The sequence below is a fragment of the Choloepus didactylus genome, chromosome 4 (assembly GCF_015220235.1).
Source record: "Choloepus didactylus isolate mChoDid1 chromosome 4, mChoDid1.pri, whole genome shotgun sequence".
Lineage (NCBI taxonomy): Eukaryota > Metazoa > Chordata > Mammalia > Pilosa > Megalonychidae > Choloepus > Choloepus didactylus.
The window spans coordinates 55,688,311-55,704,839 of record NC_051310.1 but is presented as its reverse complement, the minus strand read 5'-3'; the positions used below and the strand labels follow the sequence as shown (position 1 = coordinate 55,704,839).

Sequence of the window (16,529 nt, the reverse complement as noted above, 5' to 3'; positions counted from 1 at the left end):
TTCTAACCTACCTTCTGTGAATTGTGATTCCAATTTCAGTTCAGTTTTCAAAGCATTTGCACTGCTATTTGCATCAGTCCCATGAGTATGGCACACAGTACCCAGTCTGAATCCTGTAGCTCATTCTCAAAGGGGGTTTAGAGTCAGATCCATGCATGCCCAGCTCAGAAATAAGCCAGAACTTCATAACTTTATGGAATTGCTCTCTTGATCTACTTCCATTTTATGATTGCCCCAATACTTTCCACTTCCCTGGGACCTTCCTTCCTGACCCTCTGGTCAGAAATCTGCAGTTTTGATTTCCCTGTTCTGACATATTTCCCATGACTTTGTACGCATCTATGGTCTAGGAGCTAGAGGACAGAGAGAGACAAAAAGCAATGGGGATTTGTCCCATGCTTTTGGAACAGCTCCTCCCTTAGAGTTTTAGGCACCTGCCCAAGTGCCACTGGTATCTCTGTGCCACTACCTCCACACATGCCACAGTATTCCCTGGTGCCTGAGGAAGGAGAGGAGGGAAAGATCCGGAGGATTTCCTCTACTCTCTCTAACCCTTAGGAGTCCCCCTCCCACTCCTTGGACTAGAAAGAAAGGGCTTTTCTTGGAGCTGTTTCTTTCCTCAGCTGGTACATGCTTCTGGGTTTCAGGCTGCCTTTGAGTCCAGCCCAGGCAATATTGGGGGGGGGGGGATAATTAACTCATCACTGGTTTGGTAGAACCCAGCCTTCAGAGTCATCAGATAACTGCTCCATGTACTTTGTGCAGGAATTACAGTTGTATTCAGTGGGAGGGAGAAGATAGAGTGTGTTTACACCATCTTCCCCAGAACAGACGCCCCATTATGTTTCGAAACTGTGCTTTATATATTAAATACCACATGTAATCCTAAACAGCTCTCAAAGGTAGTTATCAAACCCATTTCACAGATGAGGAGGCAGACACAGGTAGTTAAGTAATTTTCCTAAAATCATATAGGTAATAAACGGTAAAGAAAACATTCTAAGCCAGAAAAGTGATTTTCCCTAATATGCTTCTTTTTCCATTTTTTTCCTACTTAGTAGTAGCTATTAAGGCATAAACCAAAAATTGGAATAGAACTTTCAGTTATAAATTTTTTTGAATCAAGTTTGTTTAAAACATTTCTAGTACTTATTTTTGCAGTATTTGAATCTCCTAATGGTTATTCAAATCAAATTAATTTTATTCAGCAAATACTTATTGTATGCTCTGTCTCTTGCTGAGTGGGGTTCAGAGTTAATTCAGGGATGAGAACCTGTCCTCAGAATGCTTCTGAGCTAGTCAGGGAGATTTAGAAATATATATAGTAAGTATAATTCAGTAATGATGAAAGAGGTACAGAAATAAAGTGCAGTGGGAAGTTGAGGAAGGAGAGACTACTTCTAAGTAGGGGCACAAAGGAAGAATTATATTTCTACCCGTAAAATTTAAAAAAAGGTATCAAAGAGTGCATATGTTTACATATTAAATAGTTTTACAGGAGTTTTCCTTATAAGGATTCTTGTCCCCAAGTGAATTCTTATAATATTAGGGTCAGCTGAGTTTTATCATCTGTATCTTGTTTGCTTCTCCTCATATCCCCCACAAGCAGCTTTTTTACAGCACCAAGATAAATTTCAGACAGGTCTAATTTGTGAAAGATTTAAAAAAACAAAATGTTCACAAATGGTTTATGGATAATCAAGGTTTAAGGAGTTAAAAACAACCTATCATGACCCATCATATTTATTTAACACTTAGTGCTTTAAGTTTAAAATATATCATATATTTTTCTGTGTTCAATAGAAAAGAAACATTTGTTTGCATAGGAATTCATGAAGGTGACCCAACCTGGAAAAAGAACTATTCACTTTGGCCATGGGGTTCTTGTGACAAATTAGTTCCTTCAGAGACTGTATTCAACCCTGAGGAATGGATTACACTTACAAGAAATATCTATAACTGGACTGAAGAATATGGAAGGTACAAACATCAGTTATATTTTTAAATCAGAGTATAGCAGTGCTTAAAAAAGCTTACTAAATTCTGAGATGCCTTTTTGTCATTTTGTTTTTATTGTTACCATAAACATATCAGTTATTGTGGGTACTATAGGGTCTACTTCTGGGTAAGTCATTTTGAAATATTCTGGTTGTTCCCTGCTGCTAAAGCTCTGAGCATTTTGACAGCTTTCACCAGGGTTCACAAACCAGCCACAGCTCCAGATGTAACTGCTTTTCTCTCAGGAGGCCCTGTGGTGGGCTGGTAGTCCCTGGTGACCTCAGGTAGCTCATGCAGCCATTGGCTATGGCTGAACTAGTCATGAGAATTAGACAGAAAGAGAACATGTCTTAATTATCCTCCTGTGTGAGGAACAATGGAGAGTAGGAAGGAAAAGGACGCTGTGGCTAAATGGGTACCACATGAAATGGGCATCTTTCATGTCTGGCTCCTTGAATGCTACATTGGCCGCCATCCTGTATCTCATTACCGTAAAAGTAGAAGAGATTCATTAACTGCATTTGGGTTTTTAAAAGGCACTCATTTGCCCATGGTAGTTTCCGTGTGCATAAACTAGTCATATTTTCCTTTCTTCATGAATGGCAGATAGCTTCTCTGTAAGAGTGGCCATGATTTGGGTAACTTTTTCTTTACACTTGTTTGGCATCAGCCTGTGTATGTTTTGGGATTTTCAGCTTTCCTTTAAGCATTTCCTCATTGGGTTTAACTATCTCTCTCATGAAAAATGATTCTGTATTTAAAGAACAGTAGTAGCCTCCATTGCCTATTTTTAAAATTATGCATCATTTAAAGATTATATAACCTATTGCTTATAATTCAAGAGCAGACAAGATCATATAAAAATGCTACAAATATTTTTTGAGTCAATATGAACAAACAAACCACCTTGTTGTGTAAATGTCAGAAATGGATAATTAAGTCTAAATCAAAGCACTCTGTGACCATCATGAGGAAATGTTAGAAAATAACATATTCTTCCAACAGCTGAAGATTATACAAGTACACAACATCACTCATTATCTCCACTCTGTCATAGTCGATACATAACAAGTGAAAGTTTAATTAAGAGAAAGAAAAATCAGCAAATGATTTGGCCAGTGTTCTTTCTGCAGTGTCCTAGAGGCAACAGTGATTTATCAAAGCAGGGAGTCCCTCTCTTTAGGCTTAGCCCCTTGGTTCCCAGCTCTTTGGCTCTCAGCTGTGCCCATAGGGTGAGGCCTGCCTCACCCTCTGCCCTGCGCCCTTCTAGGGGTTCTTAGGAATAGCTGGCTCCTCAGATGTCTCCAGCCTATTTCCATTAGTCCTTCATTTGTTCCCATGAGATACCGAAGCGCATGCAGATTAAGAATACATTTTCCAAAACCCACAATTCCTAACATGATTGAAATTTTCTAGAAGAATAGTTTATTATTTTGGACCCTATTAGTACTTCAAAATCCAGCCTATTTGGGGGGGCCTAGAAGACAACAAAACAGAGATTTCATGCCCATAACAATAAATGTAGCTGACAGAAAATAATTACTGTTTTCTTGTCATTCCAGGTTTGATGCATTTTCTTGGGAATCTGTGGCCAATGAAGAAATGTGGCAAGCAAGGTAACTAAATGACATTTTTGTGTTTTCAGTCTATTTTCAATATTGCAGAGAGGTGGCTTTTGTCACTGCTCATTTTGGGAGTAGGGCTGAGTGGTGATGAAAAAATGACGTGTTGAGCAATTATTTTGTCTGAAGCATTGTATTAATCATTGTATCTGAATAATCGCATTGCCTCCCTACAACAACCTGTGTAGTAGTTGTTTTTATCCCCTTCTATAGAAGAACAAATTGGAACTAAAGAAATGTTAGGTAACTAAAACCACACAGCTACTAGTAATGGAGTCCAAAACTTACTTCTCTCTGATTCTGGAACCCTCTTAACTCCTACCTACACTGCCTCAACGAAACCAAAATTCATGGGATTGAGTAGAAGTTGATAAATACAATCCTGTCTCCATTTTTTAATGTGCCACTTAATTAATTAAGCATTTATTTAATACCTTCTAGAAGCCAGACACTATGCTAAGAATTGAAGCTACACGTATGAATAAGGCAGAGTTCCTGCTCTCAAGGAGCTCATAGTCTAGTGGATCAGACAGACGTATTAGAAGAGATTGGAATATTAAGGTGATAGATGCCTTACTTTCCTATTGTTCAGAAAGAGAGGACACACTGCCCTTTATGGAACACGTCATAGTGATGTGAATCAAACTGATTCCCTTGGTTTAACATCCTGTCATTATTTTATGATAATCAAAATAAATAACACCAAGAAAGTTGGGCCTAAATGTTAATGTAAAAGTCCTAAGAGATACAGGTGAGCCTGCCATAGATACATGCAGTGCTTCCTTCAGCACAAATGTACTGATGCACACTCTGTGCCAGGGAGTGCACTTTGCACCAAGAATTAATTTATTTTATAAAGGGCTCACCTAAGTTTAAAGATATTTTTTAATGTCAGATTCAAAATAGTGATTATAAAAATAGATAGACTATAATTTATTCAGTTATGTTTTTGAAAAAGTCAGAAAACAACATATTTCAAGTTATCATTTATAGGGATAATACTTGCTTTGAAGAACTAATCAAACATATACTGTATGTTTTTACAGTTCTTTGCTGTGATTGAACATGAGAAAGCTAGGAGGAGGAGCAAATAAAATAAGAGAGCAGGTTATTATTTGGGCAGGTATTGATTTAATTGGTGTGCAACATACAATTTGGATGAATTCATGTGGTTAAGGGTTTGGTCCAGCCACCTTTGAAGAACTGGTCACACCTGCCTTGAGCAGCCAGGATGGGAACCTTCAGGAATGTGCTGACAAGTCCAGCAAGTCTTCCCCATCCCAGCTGCTCTTGCATAACAATAACATACATCTGGAGAAGGACTTCTTAGAATAGTGATGGTGAAAGTAAGCTTTCTTTTAAAAAATTTGGTAATCAGTGCAAATGCAATGTCTTGGAGGCTGTGGGGATGTGGGGGGTGGAAGGAAGGGGTTGCTGTTGTTTCTAAATAAACTTCCATGAACATGAGAAAATTAAAAAATAATACAACAGAAATGGAAAGAAGATAGTGGCATAGAGAGGAGTGGAAGTTAGTTAGTCCCCCTGCAACAACTAATAAACAACCAGGAACAACTAGTAAATAATCTAGAATAACTGCTGGGGGACAACCATGACTGTCTGCACATCGTCCACCAACCTGGATTGGGAGGCATGCCTGAGATCTCAGCATAAAATCTGTAAGTAAAAACTGCAGTCCCAAGCCGGGAGCCGCCTCCCCCCATAGCAGCCCAAACTGCAAAACAAGCAAATATACCTCAGTCCAGCTCCAACTGGGGTTTTAATTAACAAACGTGAACTGCTCAATATAAGCTACAAATCCCCAACAAGCAGACAGAGGCTTTGAGTGACAACTGACCTTAAAGAGCGGGAGAACTCTGCCCCATGAGGGGAAAGGGAGCCCAGAAGACCAGGTCCTGTCTCTGGCCAGCAGATGAAGCTGGGGTGGCCATGGACTGGCCATGAAGGGGGGCTTTCTGTCCCTTTTTCTCTCTCTCAACCTGGGCGGCTCAGTGGAGAAAGCTGCAGCCATTTTCAGTTCACAGGGCTCTGACTCAGACAAGGGTGGAGATAGCAGAGTCAGAGAGACAATCTGTTTAAATGCTGATGATCACTCCCTAGGGGGTGTATCTTCCCTAAGACGAAGGAGGTGGTGCCCAGTCGTACTACCTGCCTCCCATTCAGAACCAAACCCCAGAGCCTGGGGGAAAACAGCAAAACAGAAACTAAGGGAACCACACCTCCTTACACCAGTCAGGAGCGACAGGCTATCAGATGCCACCTGCTGGGCAGGTTAGGAAAAGCAGAGCAGCTAGAGGCCTCACAGCTTTTGTCAATCTTCTAAGACACACCCTCAGGGAAACCTGATACAGGATATTGCCCCCTTCTGAGATCTGAGCCTGTTCTGGTCTGGGAAAACCTGATTCAGGGGTAACCAAGGAAACCAGATGCCTAGACAACAGAAAACTACAACCTACGCTAAGAAAAACGAAGTTAGGGCCCAGTCAAAGGAACAAACTTACACTTCAACTGAGATACAGGAATTGAAACAACTAATGCTAAATCAATTCAAAAAGTTTAGGGAAGATATGGCAAAAAAGATGAAGCGTATAATGAAAACACTGGGCAAATATAAGGTAGAAATTGAAAGTTTGAAAAAACAACTGGCAGAATCTATAGAAATGAAAGGCACAACATAAGAGATGAAAGACACACTGGAAACATACAACAGCAGATCTCAAGAGGCAGAAGAAAACACTCAGGAACTGGAGAATAAGAAACCTGAAATCCTACACATAAAAGAACAGATAGGGAAAAGAATGGAAAAATATGAGCAACATCTCAGGGATTTGAATGACAATATGAAATGCATGAAAGAACGTGCCATGAGTGTCCCAGAAGGAGAAGAGAGGGAAAAGGGGCAGAAGCAATAATAGAGAAAATAATCAATGAAAATTTCCCATCTCTTATGAAAGACATAAAATTACATAACCAAGAAGCACAGCATACCCCAAACAGAATACATCTGAATAGGCCTACACCAAGACACTTAATAATCAGATAATCAAACATCAAAGACAAAGAGAGAATCCTGAAAGCAGCAAGAGAAAAGCAATCCATCACATACAAAGGAAGCTTAAAAGACTATGTACAGATTTCTCAGTAGAAACCATGGAGGCAAGAAGGAAGTGGTGTAATATATTTAAGATACTGAAAGAGAAAAACTGCCAACCGAGAATCTCATATCTGACAAAACTGTCCTTCAAATAGGAGGGAGGGTTTAAAATATTCTCTGAGAAACAGACAATGAGAGAGTTTGTGAACGAGATACCTGCTCTACAGGAAACACTAAAGGAAGCACTGCAGATAGAAAGGAAAAGACAGGAGGGAGAGGTTTGGAACATAATATTGGGTGATGGTAGCACAGCAATGTAAGTACACTGAACAAAGATGACTGTGAGTATGGTTGAAAGAGGAAGGTTAGGAGCATGTGGTACTGCAGAATGAAAGAGGAAAGATAAAGACTGGGACTGTATAACTCAGTGAAACCTAGGGTGCACAATGATTGTGATAAAATGTACAAATATGTTTTTACATGAGGTAGAACAAATGAATATCAACATTACAAGGTGTTATAGGGTGGGATTGGTGGAAAATGCAATCATGCAAACTAGAGACTAATCAATGGAAACATTGTATTATGCTTCCTTTAATATAACAAAGGCAACATACCAAAGCTAAATACATATGGGGTGGGGGTGGCCATAGGGTATGGGACTCTTGGCATTGGTGATGTTGTCTGACTCTTTATTCTACTTTAGTTTAATGCTATCTTTCCTTTTGTTGCTTCCTAGCTATCATTTTTTTTCCTCTCTCTTTTTTCTTTTTATCTCTCTACCTTCTTTGACTGTTCCTCCTCCTTTGTGGAAGAAATGGAAATGTTCTTATATAGATAGTGGTGATGGTGCTGAATACGTAAATATGTGACTATATAGGGAACCATCGATTGTTTACGTTGGACGGAACGTATGGTGTGTGAACAAAACCGTATTTAAAAAAATGGGTTGATGAAGAAACTTGAGGGCACTATATTGAGTGAACTAAGTCAGACACATAAGGACAAATATTGTATAGTCTCACTGATATGAACTAATTATAATATGTAAACTCTTAGACATGAAATATAAGCTACCAGGATATAGAACGGGGCTAAAAATGAGGAGTGGTTGCTTATTATGAGCAGAATGTTCAACTAGGTTGAACTTAGGCATTTGGAAATGGACAGAGGTGACAGTAGCACATTGCAAGAATAACTAACAGTGCTGAATGGTGGTGAATGTGGTGGAAAGGGGAAGCTCAGAGTCACATATGTCACCAGAAGGAAAGTTGGAGGTTAAAAGATGGGAATGTATAAAACAGTGTATCTGGTAGGCAATGTCCATGATTAACTGTACAAATATTAGAAATCTCTTTCATGAACTAGAACAAATGTATGACACTATAACTAGAAGTTAATAATAGAGGGGCATATAGGGCAAAAAATCCCTATTGCAAACCATATACTACAGTTAGTAGTATTTGAACATTCTTTCATCAACAGTGACAAATGTACCATACCAATACTATGAGTCAATAATGGAGGGGGGTGGTTAGGGGTATGGGAGGATTTGAGTTTCTTTTTTTTTTTTTTCTTTGTCTTGATTTCTGGAGTAATGAAAATGTTCTAAAATTTAAAAAAATTAATTGTGGTGATGGATGCACAGCTGTATGATGGTACCAAGGGCAATTGATTGTACACTTTGGATCTTTGGATAATTGTATGGTAAGTAAACAATCTCAATTAAAAAAAAAATCAATCAGAATAAAGAGGAAAATAATCATGAAAAAAAATAATACAATAAAAGGCTGTGTATATTCCTTATCAGTGGAAGAGTCTGGCAGATTTTTCTCTGAATGTGAAACTGACAACATGATTCTAATGATTTTCCTACTCCATCCCCACCCCCAGGATGAAAACACCATTCTTCATCTTTAACCTGGCAGAAACTACTAATATACCTTCAAATGTGAAAGCTCAGCTCTACACTCATGCATATAACGTACGTTATATATTTGGTGGAAGCATGTGATTGGTGGGAGGGTAGTGGTGATTGTTTGAGGTAGAGGTTGGATGTATCACAATAGAGTTTTTCTTTTTTCACCGTACTTTGGTTGAAAAGCCATGGAAAAATACTCATGCATCATAAATCATTTCTAAATTAAATGGCTGTGGTAGGCAGAGTAATGCTCCCCAAGATGATACATTCTAATCCCCAGAGCCTGTCCCTGTTACCGTACATGGCAAAGGGGGCTTTGTAGATGAGATTAAGTTAAGGATTTTGAGATAATGAAATTATCTTAGATAATCCAGGTGGGTCCAAATGTAATCACAAGAGTCCTTATAAAAGGGAGGCAGTGGTGGGCATTCTTACGCACAATATAGACAACCTTTTTAGGTTCTAATGAATTGGGGTAGCTGGCAATACCTGAAACTATCAAACTACAACCCAGAACCCATGAATCTTGAAGACGATTGTATAAAAATGTAGCTTATGAGAGGTGACAATGGGATTGGTAAAGCCATAAGGACCACACTCCCCTTTGTCTAATTTATGGATGGATGAGTAGAAAAATGGGGGAAGGAAACAAACAAACAAACAGACAAAGGCACCCAGTGTTGTTTTTTACTTTGTGTTTTGGTGATGAATGTGCAACTATGTAATGGTACTGTGAACAATCAAATGTACAGTTTGTTTTGTATGACTGCATGGTATGTGAATATATCTCAATTAAAAAAAAAAAAAAAAGGAGAGTTGGAGCCAGAGGAGATGTGACGATACAAGCAAAGGTGATAGATAGAGATTTGAAGATGCTATGCTGCTGGTCTTGAAGATATAGGAAGGGGCCACAGACAGGCCAAGGTATATAGGTGGCCTCTAGAAGCTGGAAGAGGGCAGGAAAGGGCCTCCAAAAGGAATTCAGCCTTCAGTCACCTTGATTTTAGAACTGCTGACCCCCAGAACTATAAGATACTTTGTGTTGTTTTAAGCTACTAACTTTGTGGTAATTTGTTACAGCAGCAATAGGAAACTAAAACAATGGCTTCCTAGTAAATGAGTCCTGGCAGGTTACCCTCTATGCAAAAGTCATGACCCTGGCTACACTTTAAATGATGGTTGGTTGAGATTTCATGAGAAAAGATAAAGAGTAATGGAGAGTGGCTTTGTCTTATAACTATGGCCCCAGAAAGCTAAACAAACCTTCAGAATATGCATCCTCACTGGTATGAGGATGTTGTTCAAATCAGTCCTCTCTGATGGGAAATGGAAACACAGAGGAGAGGCTTGCTGCCACAGTATTTTAGCAATTCCCTACTACTCTGTGATTTTTTAGCATTGGGCCCTTCAGACACCTTCAGAGATAGTGTGGGATCCTGCTCTGCAGGTAAGAGAGGTCCAGGCAAGGAGCAATGAGAAACGGGGTCAGGAGCTGTGTGTATGAGCGACCACTGTGGATCTGTTCAGCTGGGACATTTGTAGGGTGCTTAGTCAAAATAGCATGGCATCCAGTCAGTATGACTAATTTTACCTCTAAGTTTAGTGGTCATTGACTCACTGTTTATTCCTTTATTTATTCATTCACAGAACATTTATTGAGCACCCACTCTGTTCCATTGTGTTGGAGACAATCAAGTATTGTCTCCACTATCTAAGGCAGAAGATAAAACCCTCAGTTACAGTTCGTGTTAAAAGTGCTATGAGAGATACACAGAGATGCTATGGACACATGAGCGCTGTGCCTCAGTCAGAGTAAGCTGGAGAGGAGAGTGGTGAGGAAGGGAGGGAAGGCTTCCAGAGATGTGGCTTGAGTGTCATCTTGGAAGCTCAGAAGGAACTAGTCTGACAGATGGTGAGGCAAGGAAAGGAGAGAGGGAGGGGAGGGCAGGCCATAATGCGGGAAGCCCAGAACTCTCCAAGGTGCCCCACTGGACGACTGTAAGGGACTAGATTATTGGTGACAGCACGCCCGAGCTCTGTCAGTAATTATCAACTGTGAGTAAGCCAATTAACCTCTCCAGGCCTGGATTTCAACTAGAAAATTTTAAAAAGTGGCTTCTAAACTTTATAGATTATCTTGTATATCCTGATCATATCATATCCCCTTCCTGATCATATCATAAAACAAAATTTAGTTGGGAGAGATCTGAGACTTGCTAATATGTAATATTCTCATCAGTGATCTGATTCCATTGTCAGTTGTTAGGCCGCTGCTGAATCTGCTTTATGCACTTATTGGCCCTCTGGGCCCGTGAACTTGACTCTTTAGTGAACACAGACTATGAGTATCTCCTTTGCATTTGTCACCATAGGTGTGACATTCTTTATAGGACAAATAAGGTCAAATATTTGATGAGTCAACACAAATCCAGCCCCAGTACTGGTCTCAACAAGAGCAGTCTTGTTAGGTAAAAAAGGATATTTTTATTATTATTTGCATTATCCTGCTCCCTAGCTTATAAAGAACACTACGTTCAGGTGTCATCACATCACAGTGGAGGAGCAGGAAGTAGCCAACTCCTTGGGAATAAATTTGCTAAGTTGAAGATATCCCCAAGAAATAGAATATAGTCTACTAAGAGAAATGGCACCTTAACACACACACATAGAGGAAGAGATACAACTCCACATGATGAGAAATGATTGGTTTAAGATATGGCAGATTTGACTTAATGATGCATCAGAAACAAAGTGCTCTAGAAGAGGGTAGTCATGGATGCTCTGATGTCTAGGACCAGAGCAGGTAGGTCAAGAATGGGTCTCTTGTTCTCCTAAACTGTTGGGGAAATGCTCATTGAATTGCTCACAGCCATTTTGGACTCCAAAACCTCTGAGTAGGATTTTGAAAACTTCAGGGAAGTGAAGAAACTTCACAGTTGCTGAGTGCCAGTGTGCCAGGTACTTCACTGGAGGGAGGTTCAGAAAGAGAAGCACTGGTTAGATGGAAAAGGCTATTGGGAAAGGATAGAGAAACTGGGTATTTTATCAAGAGAATTAAAGAGTGGGAGGCTGATTTGATAGCTTGGATGTATATGAAAGTGCGTGGTGACTCCTGTTTTATCAAATGAAGGGAACTAAGGGGAAAATTGCTTTGAAAAGACAGCTTGAAAAGCGAGGCTTATTAAACATCAAAATAACATATCACATGGATATGGAATTCTTCACATGGAAGCTATTTAAAAATAGGTTAGGTCTGCGTTTTTCTGTTCTGGAGTAGGAGTTGGAGAAATAGATAATCTAATTGGGTCACTTTCAATTGATTGATTTCATGAATACAGTTCTAATTCAAAAAGCACTTGTCCCTCAAGAAAGCATTATTGCTTGTTCTGTGCTCTCAGAGTCTCAGAGTTCCAGATTCCTTGTAAATCTGACTCTAATCTGACGAGCCCTAAGAAAGCCGTGACTATCCCAAATGAGCAAGTGTACTATTCCATTTTGCAGATTCATATCTGCTTTTTTATTTTAAATTTTGATTTTTCTCTCTCTGGAAAATTTGCTATCAAAAATTCTGCTGTCCAATTAATAGTATCTCTTATATTGAAAAGCAAAATTCTGAATTTCTGTGGGCAAAATGATAACTTATCCTAATTGTAGTTATAGAATACTGTGAAGATTTTAAATATCTTGCTTTAAGGAAGTCTCTTAAATTTTATCATGCCCAGCCTACTTGATGATGGATTTGTTTAGTTCGTTTTCTTGTTGTTTTATAATGTAGAGAACATTTTATGTAAATAATGTGGGCAAGATTTAAATACCATCAAGTTCTTTTCCCTGGCAATCTTCTAAAAAAAAAAGCTATTTTTTTTTTCTCCAATAGCTAAATTCAGAGTTTTCAACCTTTCTGCATGTTGAGTAAATAGCTTTCCATGAATTAGAACTAAATCCTTTTCCCAGAACATCTTTCTGGAGGAAGAGCATTTTGTCCTGACACAGTGTGTCTTAGATTCCCCCAGCAACATCCGAAAAACCCCAGAAGCAGTTTTAGATGAAGCCTGTTCACCTCCTGCTACTGTAATAATTACAGTAACATCCTTGCATTTTCTGCATGGCCTAGCAACGATTAGAATTTTACTGTAGGCTACTTGGATTTTTTTTCTTGTGTTATTAATTCACCCGTGTTTTCTGTTTTTGAAAAAAGTCAAGGAGTAACAAAGGGTACCTACGTTTTGCTGTTTTCCAGCTTTATAAGGAGATTGTCTATTTACAAAAGGAACACCCAGTGAATTGGCACAAGAACTATGCCATTGCCTGTGAGCGGATGCTGCGTCTTCGGGAAGTGGATACAGACCCTGAAGTCCTGTTATCTGAAACCATCAGACATTTCCGTCTCTACACTCAGAAAGCACAGAATGATCCTCAGCTGCCTGATATTTTAGTTGCTTTAAAGCACCTAAGAAAAGAACTGCAAAGTCTGAGAAATATGAAAAAAATCTGAGGCAGCAAAATACGAAAAACCTGCTTCGGCTTCCAAAATTCTGAAGTCCCAAAGTTTTTCCTCCAAGAAGAGAAACTGTATAAAAATTGAAAACTAAGTCCTCTCCCAGATACAAGTAAAATGGTACCGCAGTATTGTTTACTGGGATGTTTGTGACTGAGATGTGCTATTTATGTAAAATTCTGTTTATCCCATATGTCACCACATTAGCATATCAGTGAGAATCTTGAAAAATCCTCCTACTTCCACAGTCTTTCACATGATGGTATTTGATTGGATTCTAGAAGAGGGTGTACTATTTTCATTTACCTAAAATTTCAACCATGAGTCTTTTGTGGACTGTGCTTATTGGGATCAGTTTTGAAGGTTAAATTCTTAAAATATTAATACCAGGCCAAAGACACTTTATTTTTCCTGAAAGCAAAATAGTGTTTTTTAAAAAAAAGAATTAATCTTGCTCTGCTTCGAATTAGAATACATTTTTTTTTTTTTTTAGTAACTATGGTTATTACATAATCTTGTACTTCAAGCAAAACACCAACCTGGTGATATTTTGAAAATGTTTGAGTTGTATTGTCTTAGATAGTTCTCTGTAATCACCAAAAAGGCAAGCTGATTTGATGTTTGCTTATTTCAGTTGCATAAACTGACTGGCAAGTCAAAAGGATTTTGCAGTTCCTTAATTAATTTTATATTTATGTTTTACTTCTATTTGAATTCACAGATCTGGGCCCAATAATTAGTCAGCTCCTGCTACCAAAATGCAAAAAAAAAAAAAAAAAGTTGGGGGGTGGGGAAGTGGCTCAATAAATTCATTTCTGTTACAAGCATCTTTTATACATATTACTAAAGAGAACAGAGTAAGAAATGCAAATAATAGTTCTTTATTTTATTATGACAGTTAATTAATAGCAACCTGTTTTAATGAATAAAGTCACTCAGAGTCCTTCAGCACTTCCTAAGTAGAGGCCAGAATCTGTAGGGATTCTTTTCCCCCCAATTGTATAGCTCCTAGACTCCAAGCACTATATAGGCCCCTGTATAGAAATGCTCACTAATGAAGAGGGAGGGCTAGAAGCTTGTCTGCATTCAAAGATCACTGGTGAGTCATTCAGCAAGAAAAGGCCCCTTACCAGGAATAGTCACAGTTCCGTGGCATTGTACTAGCAAAAGGGTCTGATCAAAGGTCTCCTGTGGAGCTTGCATGGTTCCCTTTCATACTACGACCATAATTAAAACCACTAATTCTCTTTTAAAATGCTGCAGGATGCCATGTAGGCATCTGTCTGGAGTGTCCTTTGTGATGTCATAAGCTGTTAAGGACCAGGGCCGAGGGCTTTTGAGTGAAATGCCAGTCATGAAGGTGCTTCAAGACAAGGGTGCCTCTAAAAGCTTGACAGGGCCTTGACTGCACAATTCGAGCTGAATTTGCCCCTTGTCAGCTGCCAGTAAATAAATCTCAAAGGGGGAAAAGCTGAAGTTTCATTACCTGATCCATGGGGCTTTGTTGGTTTTGGCATCACACAGGGGAAGCTCTTGCCCCTCCATTCTCTGGATTTGAAGATGTCCATTGGAGCCTGCAGTGCCTGGACAGGGTTCAGAGCGGAACCTTTTGAAGAGTGTCAATAGTTGTAACAGTTCAGCTGTTAGGAAGACAAATAAATGGAGGAGCTCATTAATCCGCTTTTGGCTCTCAGTGCCTTTTTGCCCTTTTATCACAGCCTTATTAGGCTCCTACTCATCTTGAACCAGAAAAAAATGAATTGAAGTTGTTGAGTACTAATTGGCAAAGACTTTTAATCATGGGCCAAGAACTTTCACTGACTGGAAAGTAGCTTCTCCACAGGGAAGAACCAAAAAACTGGTTTACCTTAAAACAAAAACCTGTTGGAGTTCAGTGTGGTGTAAAAATTTAAGAAAGCGTTGATAAATTGTCTAAGTTTATCCATTTGAAAGAAATTAAGTAAGATTATGGTTTTTCACTTTTCTAAAAAAAAAAATAAAAAAATAAAAAATTTCAAAATAAACTTTCCTGGAAATTCATCGTCTTTATTGGTTCAGAAAAGAGTTTGCATGCCTGTGTGAGATGAACATGTTAGTTTCTGAACATATATGTGTGTGTGTGTTTATATATATGTATATATATATGTATGTGAATATTCATTTGAATATCTACATATACATTTGGTGTTTGGAGAACCTTATTAAAAGTAATATTTCCTGTTTATACCCTTAGATTGGTAAATGAAGTCCTCTTTTTGAGAATGTCTGCTTTTTAATTGTGTGTCTATAGTGTAGAGTAACATGTACGTCTGAATATGCTTTGTATATTGATTATTTCCAAATTGTGCATAGATCATTCTGTGTTTGTAAAATAATAGCTTTGGACTACTCCCTCTTTGGCAAAGCAAGTAGATGGCCACAAGTAAATAGGATCATAATTATTTAAATTTCTAAAAACCATTGGAAAATGAGAAACTACTAAACTGAACTCAGATTTCGGCATGTGGGGGCTTCATTCCCAGGTGAACTTGTTTGAAGAATTCTTTCTATCGTGTGAGGTTAAACACGCTTTCTTCTTCATTCTCTGACTTTTGTTGGCTGGTTCACAAACACTATAAAATCTGACAGAAGGGGTTTCCTTCTATCTGACCCCCTGATATTGAAGGCAATGTGAAGAAGGTGACTTCTCATGCAGGATTTGGCCAGCATTCTCTAGCAGTGTCCCAGGGGTGGAATGGGTTGGCAGGACTACAGGAACCCCACAGGGCCAACTTCTGCCTGGACTTTGGCCTCAGGAGCAAGTGGGAGCCAGCAAAAACTGCCTGCCTCCCCACATGCTTCAGTGCCCTGCTGCCCTGGCACAGAGGCTGGCAGCCACTGGAGGCAAGTGGAGAAGGGGATTTGTGGCTTCCACGCTATCTAACAAACCACCAAGCGTGCTCAACTCCCTATTCCTCTTCCCTCTGTTGGGATGGGTGCTTGGTCCTTGGTGTTGACTTTCATTTTCTCTTTGTTTTTTAAAAGGACACATCTTATCAAAATGCTTATGTTCTGGTACTCAAAATGCAGCCAAAGTGAAAAAGGATCAATTCCTAGTGAAGTATTTTGAAATCTTCAAATAGAAATCTCGAAATATTATTTCCATCCATATTCTTAGTATTTTCTGATGAAGGAACCACACTTTTTAGCCTTTATGATATTAAAGAAAGCCCATTTTGCGTGTTAGTATTATTTAATGATTCCACTAATTTCCTTAGGTCATCAAGCTAGGATATGAAGTGTATTTTTTTTAATTTACATTTTGAAAGGTAAGCAATGTGAGTCTTTAATCATAGTTCCCACCAAATCCTTCAGAGTTTAAAAATGTTTAATAATCAG

General features: G+C 38.8%; 1 protein-coding gene across 1 annotated transcript in view; it reads left to right on the top strand.

Annotated features, from left to right (window-relative positions):
* TMEM260 (transmembrane protein 260) overlaps positions 1–13,946 on the top strand; it is a 65,071-nt gene extending 51,125 nt beyond the window's left edge. The window contains exons 13-16 of the mRNA XM_037832641.1: positions 1,804–1,980; positions 3,561–3,614; positions 8,626–8,716; positions 12,894–13,946. Coding sequence (XP_037688569.1) covers positions 1,804–1,980; positions 3,561–3,614; positions 8,626–8,716; positions 12,894–13,148 — 577 coding nt within the window. The 3' untranslated portion in view covers positions 13,149–13,946. The remainder of the gene's footprint in view (positions 1–1,803; positions 1,981–3,560; positions 3,615–8,625; positions 8,717–12,893) is intronic.
* Positions 13,947–16,529: the final 2,583 nt, after the last annotated feature.